This window comes from Cygnus atratus, chromosome 15, assembly GCF_013377495.2.
Source record: "Cygnus atratus isolate AKBS03 ecotype Queensland, Australia chromosome 15, CAtr_DNAZoo_HiC_assembly, whole genome shotgun sequence".
NCBI classification, from domain to species: Eukaryota; Metazoa; Chordata; class Aves; order Anseriformes; family Anatidae; genus Cygnus; species Cygnus atratus.
The window spans coordinates 10,976,400-10,986,874 of NC_066376.1; the positions used below are offsets into that span (position 1 = coordinate 10,976,400).

A 10,475-nucleotide genomic window follows, 5' to 3' on the forward strand; every position below is an offset into this window, starting at 1 on the left:
CAGGGAACATGCTTTATATGCTGAGCAGCACAGGGCTGGAAAAAGGCAGACAACAAGGGCTTGATGCATTTGAAATGTTGCTCAAAGCTGAGTCAAGGATTCTCCTTGTGGAGGCACATGACAGCTGCAATCACCTTCCTGTTTCATGTCAGCATTGATTTCAACTCCAAGTCCTGCAATTGTTCCTGTAATTTATTCAGTTCATAGTGATTCACCACATAAAAACAAGTGAAAAAAAATCCCCTCTGATAAAGCACGATGGTTACAGACCTAAGAACCAGTCTTGCTATACTGAAAGCAATGGGAATTTCAGTCCTGTCTTCAGGCAAACCCTTGCCCACTAGGAAACTCCAAAGTTATAGGTCTCAGTTCTGTCCTCATTTACCTCTGCTAAAATCCAGACTTGACATTTTGCTTCAACAAACTCCAGATTTCTTCTTAGGCCACGTAGTCCCTCTGTTCCTGTGAGAAACATAATGATAAATGTAAATTCAGTCCCATGTTAATCACTGGGGAGAGTGAAAATCGAAGGATGCAAAAGTAAAAGAAAGTGATAGTTTATAATACTTGTTTTTTCTTCCAGAGCACCAGTGAATTGGGAAGTTTCATATAGAAATTTCAATGAGTTATGAAACTGATTTTTTGTCACACTCTTTTAAATATTGTCTTCCTGTAAATGTGCCATTTCCTACAGCTAATCCAGGAATTATGAAGAACAAAACAAAATAAAACAAAAAACAGCCCAGGCCAACACTGCTAGAGATGTGAGAAGAAGTATTGCAGATTGTATATGCACCCAAATAGCATTTTAGCTACTGTGCATGTTATATTTCTTCCAGAATGTAAGCAAGGATTATCGTTCATTTAATGTTCAAATAGTTTTACAGTACAAGAAATTTCAGGACAAATATATATATAAAATTACAGAATGTATTTTCATTTCAGTTGTCTTAAAATGAGTTTTGCTATTGTCAGAACAAGTTTCCTCCACTTTTCCACAGCAAAAAGTATTTTCTGATCATGGGGTTTAGTAGTGAAGAAGGAAAGCATCTTCAATGACCTGAATCAAAACCATGAGTTGACAAATTCAAAAAAATCTGTCTTGGATTTTATTCTGCAAAATGGCTGGAATTATCCTTTGAACCTATATCATTGTCAGAGTTGCCAGGTATTATACTGCATTTCTGCTGCAGATATGTTCTCAGTTGAACAAAGCATGAAAGTATTAACTCCAAAGTTAGAAGATCATAAGAAGTGTCTTTGTAAACCCCTTCAGAAAAATGAACAGTAGACTAGTATAGAAAAATCCAGTCTTCTGCAAAAGCACCTGAAAAAGCTTTATTTTTTGAGCTTTTGTATAAAAGCTTTTCTAAGGCTTTTCAGATCCCTGGATAGCTGTTTAAGGACTGAGCCATAAATTCTGTCAGAACACCTGAGTACTGAAGGCCAAAATTAAAATATTCTCTGTAATGCTGCCATTAAGAGAATTTGTTCAGGGAAGTCTTTCTACTAATAATGATTTAATTTAAATAGCAAATAAAACCCAACTTTAGAAACTGGTAAAAGGTGGCCAATTTTACAAATCATGCTTATCTATTACAGAGCTTGTAAAATGTGTTCACATATTAGTAAGGAATATGTAGTGATATGCTGGGCTGTCTCAGGAAAAAAAAAAAAAACATTACAAGCAGTAAAGAGGACTAAGTGTTGGAATTCACCTCTGAAGCCGGAAACTCAGTTCAAATTTGGTTTGGAGAAGACAGCATTGTGAAGCTGTTTGAAGTTTCTATTTATGATGGCATAACATTTACAAGAACAGGAAAAGATGACAATTTCTCCATTTTACTAAAGGTGCAATTTTTTTGTAAAAAAGAACAACACCATTGTTGATGATGCCTAAGTAATGGCAAGATCCCTGGATGGTCACAGTCCTAGGCCATTGGCTTAGATATCTCTGATAAGGGTTGCAGCCCATTTAAGCTACACATAGTGTGCGGGCAGGACTTAACCCCAGAAAAAAATGCTGCATTAGAAAACCCAGAAACATTTCTTTTATGAGCAAAGAGAAGCCTTTTGTCAAGGGATGGGATGGGGAGCAAAGAACATGCAGAAGCATCCAGAATTTACCTTTCTTCCAGCAACAGCAAGGCTTTGCCTTTCCTAACTAACTGTGACTCAGTTAGAGCTTTCCAGACCTGCCACAAGCAGAGACTGCTTCATCCCTAGCGCCTTGGCATTGAATATGTCACGTTCTCCTTTGACATCTGAATTGGCAATGAAGGGCAGCAGGAGTTCAAACCGCTCTCTCCTCAACTTTGCTGCACTGGATGAGGGCTGTGCCCTTGTAGGTAGGGAGTCTGTTTTGCATCTTAGATCCAGCTCTGTAGCATCTTTAATTACACCGTTGGAAATGTCTTCTGTCATCCCCTGTTCAGTCAGTTTTTGAAAGCAAGGACTTGTGGGGAAGGGTGTTCCCCAACAATTGGCCTTGTTTACTCTCCTGCCTGTTATATAACTCATATTATGCTGCCTTTTGGTTCTGTTTATATTCAGCAGCTCTGCTACTGTCTGCTCTTCCAATTATAAAAACTCTAAATTTGATTTAAACTTGATAATTATTCTGTGATCTAGCAAAGGTCTTAACTGTTTCAGCAGCCCCACTGAAGCCAAAAGGTGTGAGGCTTGCCCTTTAGGGCCTTAAAAAATGGGGTTTAATTGCATCTGACACTGAGAAAGGCAGAGAAGTGAACATGCAGTTAATTCAAGCCACTTTTACTAACAGAACACTAGATCTCATATATAACATATCCAGACCACGATTTTCTGCAATCTTCTACCACAAGAGGAACATGAACATACCAGATGCACAAGAGGACTCAGCTGGTAGCTGGTATTACTACAGAAGTCTGTCATGTCCTTTGTTTCTCAGAAATTACGAATTGTGATATGCCCAGTGAATGTGCTCATGTTCCCTATCAAGGTCAAAGGATTTCTAGCTGCAGTCACTATCCATAAGAACAATTACAGTTTACACTGGTATATCTTCTTCTCTTGCCATCAGTCTTGCCAAACTAAGTCAGATTTAGCTATATAGCAAAAAGCATTGGGATTTCTCCTTCCCGGCAGCAGCCAGGAGAGAAGTACAGAAAACAGTATTCAGGTGAGGCAGTCTGGAACGCCATGCAATTGACATTTACAGTCACCTAAAAGCTGGTCAGTTGTGTGCACAGTTTACGACTTAGGGTGGAGGGAAAAGTCCATAGCACTCAGCTGTATAAAGGAAATGTCCTATAATGTCACTACATGAACAATGATATCATTCTGTGCAGTTCTTCTATTTTTACTTTGCCTGTTTATTCATCCCATGATTCACTGGGCAACCATGCAGAGCTACCAGGAAACCAAAGCATATGGGTCCAAGGTGAGGGCTGGTCTTCATGCTTTGCAGGGATGATCAAAGGCAGGTGCTGAGACAACCTGCAAGTCAGGTTTTATCCTCTTGCATTCTTACTGGAATTTGTCACAATCGATATGCCAGAAACCTTCTAGCTTTCCTGTGTTTCCCTGTCCTTGCCCAATACCAAATCCTTGTTTCTCACAGAGCTCTGTGACTTTGAAAAGGAGAACACTGACATGCCAGTGATTACGCTGATGATAGCTTAGCTGGCACCAGGGAGGAACTGGTCATGAATTTGTGTGCCTTATTCTCAAATACTTTGCTCTTGGTCATCAGAAGCAGAGGATTTTATACAGACATGAGAACCAAATCAGGCTATGGGCAAATGCAGCTATGGGATATATGCCTAAAATTGTCCCAGAGTAGAACTAAAATTGCTCTATAAGCAATTAGGCTAGTCCAGAGGAAAAACTGTGTGTTTGTCTTTCCTCAGGGCTTCACAACACCCAGCTGTAAATGTCACTAGCATTCAGAGGAACAGGAGTGATCATAATGCTCAGAAAATACCCCCATTTGCTACGTCAAGCTCTTCCAGCAACATATCAAGCAGCTCTTCACTTTCATCAGAACCAACCAGACAGATCTCCACGGTTCAGGATCAAACCCAGCTGGACATCGTCTCCATCACTAGATTGGCCCCAGGAGAATCACCAAGCCCCAAGACATTTCAGCAAAGAAATACAAATTTAGCAATTTCATGTTCTGGCCCACTTGGTGCAAGGACTACTGCAGCATCTTGCCCATCCAGCCCCAGGCTCAGTCTAACACCCAGCTCAGCCAAGCCTCAGCAATACTCTGACTCCTCTCCAGTCAGTCCAGGGATCAATGCTACTTCCTTCTATACCTTTTGTCCTCACACAGCACACAGCTTAGAAGCTTCGGCATCAGCTTACACACTGACCCCAACCAGGAAAAGCACAAGGCCTCCAGCAACAATGACTCCTGAAGATAGTTCCCAGTCTCCTGGCTCTTCTAAAACTGGATTAAAAACTACAGGAAGGGGGTTTGAATCAGATCTGGAAGATCCTGATCATGAAAGGTATGTAACCAGATCATACACGTTTAAGTCCTCAAATGACTCGACTTAGTACAGATGATACACAATCATTAACAACCCCTTATCAAACAATTTAAATCTTTTACAATTTAGATGTTTCCAATGTTTGTTTTCCTGTAACTACCCTATGCTCTCACATAACCCTGCAAAACCATTATATTTTCCTTCCCTTTTTTTTAGCTAACCAGATCTGAATATGGACCATGCCTGGGCCAGGTTGTCAACCCCATCTCCTTGAACAAAACAGTATAAATGTGGTCTCATTTCCTTTCAAATGAGAATCCATCTCTCTCCCTGTACTAGTCAGCCACCTGGGAAGCAAAACTGTCATGATACAGCTCAACCCCCACCATCATTCCTTCTTTATCCTCTAGTGGGCTAATACAGTTACCATTTAGTTTTGGTCTTCAAGGTGAATCTTACTGAATGATGTTCCCCCTTCAAGTGACACAAGTGCCCCACATTCTATCACCATTACATTTGGATTAGAATAGAAGTACTAAGCCCTGGGGAGGAAAGAGAGTTTAAACTAAATGCCAGTACTGGCATAAAGACTCAGTCCATCTGGACTTTGGAAAAAGCCTCTTAACAATAGATTCATGGAATCATTTAGGTTGGAAAAGACCCTTAAGATCACCAAGTCCAACCATCCACCTAGCACTAGAAACCCACCACTAAACCACCACCACCATGTCCCTAAGCTCCACATCCCCAGCCTTCCTAATTACCTTCAGGGGAGGGGACTCCACCACTTCCCTGTGCAGCCCATTCCGAAGCCTAACCACTCTTTCTATGAAGAGATTCTTCCTGACATCCAGTCTAAACCTCCCCTGGTGCACCTTGAGGCCATTTCCTATCACCTGTCACCTGAGAAAAGAGACTGACACCCGCCTCCTGCAACCTCCTTTCAGGTAGCTGTAGGGAGCGATAGCATGGTCAGGTTCTGAAAAAAATTCCCATTCACAGCAGCAGAGAAAATAGGCTGTTACTGTGTAGTCTGACAAATAAGAGCTGGAGGGTGTATTCAGTGACATGGCAGGTACCTCCCTTCCAAACCTCAGTTTCTGTGGCCTGACCCCATGCAAGTTGGGCTGATTTTACCCCACTGAGACACTGAATTCTGCACTGTGTCTGCCACTTCTTTTCTTGCCAGGAGATTTGTAACCACAGAGGAATTCCAAGCCATGGAGAAAGAACTAGAAGATGTAAAAGAAGAATTGAAATGCTTGAAGTGGAAAGTGAGACACATTGGTGAGACAGTGCAGCCCCTGGCAGAAGACAGCAAGCGTTACAATGGCTACACCCTGACAGAGCTCAAGGCAATGGTGCAGTCTGAAGATGATCCTTACAAGGCTGCACACAAAATCCTGACTGCACTTTTCAGCGATGTGTACTTGCTACAGCACTCAGTCACTGAACAGGCAAGCAACACAAGATCTCTGCCCAAGCCCAAAATAGACCCAGAGTTGTACACAGTGTATTGTGACATTCTGAAAAGCATATTCCCTGGAATTAGCAGCCAGACCTTGAGGGAAGAGACACAACATATACAGAAAAGCACACAGAAAGAAGTGCAATAACACGGAGTTCAGAAAATCTTCTGCAAAGTAAGACATGTCTCTGATGATTTTTGAGCACTGAACTATGGTACTTACAGTTGGTTGAGTCTATCCCTTCCAGGTATGAATCATCTGTAAACATCTTGGTGAGCTCTGAGCCCTTCATGTCACCTGATGAGACAGGGTGAAAAGACGTTCTGCATACCTACTACAATTAAGACAAAAAAATTCCCCTTAGTGTCTCTTTCAATATGTGGATGTTTCATTGTTTCCAGCTACTATGAATACTGCCAAAAGAATTGAAACAAGGCATTGTGTGTTCAAGCAAGGGCCTTCCCCCCACCCCAAACAGACCTGTCAACCAGCATCTGGGTAGTTTCTATTTTCTAGAGTATATCATTCATTAAATTACATTACTTGTTAGAAAATTGTGCCTGTCCTTTTTCTTTTTTTTTTTTTTTTGTCTAAATACCTTGCACATCAATCAACAATTATAGCTTGAATACACAATGGGACAGAACCTGGGCATGCAGCAAACCACCCTCTTCTGCCCATTCGCGTCCTGGGTTATATGGGAAGAAATCCAGGGCACAAACGTCGTCAGCTGCAGTGCACCCAAAGAGTTGTCCACTGGAGATATCTAAGAGCCAGGACATAAAAGTGTACTGAAGTCCCCAGGTCACTTCAGGCATGAGGGAGTTAACAATCCACCAGTGAAACAGGTAAAGGTAGGAGTCTGTGACCTCTGACTTTCTCACCTTCTGATAACTGAGCTGACAGAACAGTTCAAATACGTGAACTGTGCTTTGTCTTTACATGGCAAAGACGCATCTCTGGTGCCTGTCTTAGCCACTCTGTGCTGGTTACCATGCCATCTCACCACAAAACAGTGTAGCATCTGTGACACAGACCAAGACCTTGTGTTTTATGTACGATAGTACACATCTGTATGAGCTCGTGTACTTTTGGTGAGCAATGACATTTAGGGACAAGTGCTGCTTGATTGCAGTCAAGTTCTCCTGCTTCCACAATTCCAAATGTGCGGTATAATAGCACTAACATTCATCACTGTATATGAACAGCAATTTGTGTGCTGGAAAAGCTCTCTAAGATCTGATTAACACAGCCTTGACTGGGAGAGAGAACACATATTTCAGGAGTCCCTGTTATAACAAATAAGGGACAAAAAACTTTGCTCTTTCCACTTACTTTTAATATTTTTGCATTCTTGCCCTCTTTCCTGGCTGTGGCTTCACAGGATGCCTTTAGAGTCCCATCTCTCAACTAAGCAATTCCACAGCCTCTTGATAGAGCAGATCCATGCAGCTGCTGCTAGCAGCCTGCCTGCTTTTCTGGCAGGCTTTCCATGGTTGGCCCTGCAGCCATGCTCAGGTTCTATGACACAGGGAAATGACCAGAGTGTTAAGAGTATGTACATGCCTGGCTGATGATACATGTGAAAGAGTCCTGTGTGTTTGCATGTCTGTGAAATTCAAGTTTTCCTCCTAATACACACAGAATGGAATGACATTCATTCACTGAGATGCACCTCTCCTGTCACGCCAGCCATTGCTCTTCAAATCCTCCCATTCAGAACCTCAAAAACTCCACTCGCTCTCTCTCCCCAGGTGGGATGGGGAAGAAAATCAGAAAGGTAAAAGTGAGAACTCACGGCTTGGGATAAAGGCAGCTGATGAGGTAAGGCAAAAGCTGCCCGCGCAAGCAAAGCAAAGCAAGGAATGCAGTTGCTCCTGCCTAGCGGCAGGCAGGTGTGCAGCCCCTTCCAGGATAGTGGGGCTTGTCATGCTGATGTTGTCCCGGGAGGACAAATTCTGTCACCCCGAGCTGGTCCCCTCCTCCTTCTTTCCCCCAGTGCCATGGCTGAGCATGAGGTCTGGCCTGGCTGTTTCCCCCCACCTCCTTGGGCACCCCCGGCCTCCTCACTGGCTGGACAGCATCAGGAGCAGAGAAGGTCTTGGCTCTGTACAAGCCCTGCTCAGCAACAGCTGGAACACCAGGGTGTGACACACATTATTTCCAGCCTGCATCTGAAACACAGCACCATATGAGCTACCATGAAGAAAATTAACTCTATCCCAGCCAAAACCATGAGTTCCCTAAAATAAAAATAACATACTTGTTTAGGAGCCACATCCTACATGCTTAGAAGTTTGCTGAGCTTTTTGTTTCATTTTGCTTTATTTAAAAAGAAAAGATCATTCTTAGTGTCATCCAGCTCCGGATGTCTTAGGATGGGACATGTCAAGGACATGCTCTGCACCTTCTTGGATCTTCTAGGTAAGGGCTCTGGGGTTGTTCTGACCATTGTATGACAGATAGTACCTGTCTGCCAACATGGTGTATCTATACTGTTCTCTGCTTATTAGCAATTTATTTTGCTTGCAATCTGATGTACAGACCCAGCACAACTTGTTGCCCACTGTACCCCCATTCCTTTTATGCCCATTTCCTTTTATGATAAAATCACCCATCTAGTCGATCAAGGGAAGCCAGCTGATGTAATCTTTTTGGATTTCAGTAAAGCTTTCGATACCAGTTTCTCATAGTATCCCACTGGACAAAATATCCAGCATACAGCTAGATAAAAACATAATATGATGAGTGAAAAATTGGCTGATGGGTAGGGCTCAAAGGGTTATGCTAAATGGGGTTGCATCAGGCTGGTGGACAGTCACCAGTGGGGTCCCCCAGGGCTCCAGTTTAGGGCCAGACCTCTTCAATGTTTTCATAAACAATTTAGATGTAGGACTAGAAAGTGTTTTGAACAAATTTGCTGATGATACTAAACTGAGAGTTGTTGACCCTGTTGAGGGTGGAAATGCCTTGCAGAGACATCTGGACAGATTGGAGAGCTGGGCGATCACCAACCGCATGAAGTTTAACAAGAGCAAGTGCTGGGTCCTGCACCTGGGATGGGGCAACCCTGGCTATACGTACAGACTGGACGATGATACGTTGGAGAGCAGCCCCACAGAGAGGGATCTGGGGGTTGTGGCTGATAGCAAGCTGAATATGAGCCAGCAGTGTGCCCTGGCAGCCAGGAGGGCCAACAGTATCCTGGGGTGTATCAAACACAGCACTGCTAGTCAGTCAAGGGAAATGATTGTCCCGCTCTACTCTGTGCTGGTGCGGCCTCACCTCGAGTACTGTGTGCAGTTCTGGGCACCACAGTACAAAAAGGACATGAAACTGTTGGAGAGTGTCCAGAGGAGGGCTACAGAGATGGTGAAGGGCCCAGAGGGGAAGACATATGAGGAGCAGCTGAGGTCACTTGGCCTGTTCAGCCTGGAAAAGAGGAGGCTGAAGGGAGGCCGCATCGCGGCCTACAGCTTCCTCACAAGGGGGAGCAGAGGGACAGGTGCCGATCTATTCTCTCTGGCGACCAGCGATAGGACCCAAGGGAATGGAGTCAAGCTGTGACAGGGGAGGTTCAGGTTGACTGTCAGGAAGAGGTTCTTCACTGAGAGAGTGGTCGCACACTGGAATAGGCTCCCCAGGAACGTAGTCACGGCACCAAGCCTGTCAGAGTTTAAGAAGCGTTTGGACTGTGCACTTAGTCACATGGTCTGATATTTTGTGTAGACCTGTGTGGTGCCAGGAGTTGGACTTAAAGATCCTTGTGGGTTCCTTCCAACTCAAGATGTTTATGATTTATGTCTGCTAGTAACAAGGTCCTTCATGGGCCTATGAATTATTTATATGACCTTTGTATCATCAATGCCAGTTCTGTCAGATGCTGTCATTTCTGGGTCTCTGTCAGGTTTCAGCATCCTTCCTCCCCTGGATCTGTTGTGCTATGAATCACTTCTGCCCATTTTAGAGATATGCATTAGGTCTTTTACCCTGATAGCTTTCAGCTATTCCAGTGGAATCTTGGGTTAATTGGATCCCCTCAGAGGGGACACCAGTACTTGAGCTACCTCCCCTGCTTTTTCTACAGGGAGCTCATTTTCCTGAGTTTTTCCTGTTGTTTGTACTCCTGTACGTTACCACCTTCTCTTGTTCTTGTATAAACATCAGCTTTCCTTGCTAGGCTTGCTTACCTAAGTTTTACTGGAGAGAGACACACTTGCTAAATTTGCTTATCCAGGGTTGCTGGGGACCGCAGCTGTCTCCCCCCACTTTAGAAGAGATTTTTAGTGCTCAGTTCATTTTCTCTCTAGCCAGCCACTGCTAACAAAACAGAAGGGTGAGGGCTGAATGCCTACACCTGCAGAAAGAGCCCTTCTCTTTGGAGGGTAACAAAATTGAGTCAGCATAAGAAAAATAAAATAGCAATATCTTAAATACATGGGCCTGAATGGGTTTGGGCTTTCACTTTTAGCATGCTGCTCTTGCCAGAAATGTGTCTGGTTACAAGCATGCTCTGTCTAAAGACTTT

The 10,475-nt window shown here is 43.5% G+C and overlaps 1 protein-coding gene across 1 annotated transcript in view; it reads left to right on the top strand.

The window, feature by feature from the left end:
• GSG1L (GSG1 like) overlaps positions 1-6,094 on the top strand; it is a 61,685-nt gene extending 55,591 nt beyond the window's left edge. Inside the window, exons 6-7 of the mRNA XM_050713903.1 lie at positions 3,891-4,496; positions 5,668-6,094. Coding sequence (XP_050569860.1) covers positions 3,891-4,496; positions 5,668-6,094 — 1,033 coding nt within the window. The remainder of the gene's footprint in view (positions 1-3,890; positions 4,497-5,667) is intronic.
• Positions 6,095-10,475: the final 4,381 nt, after the last annotated feature.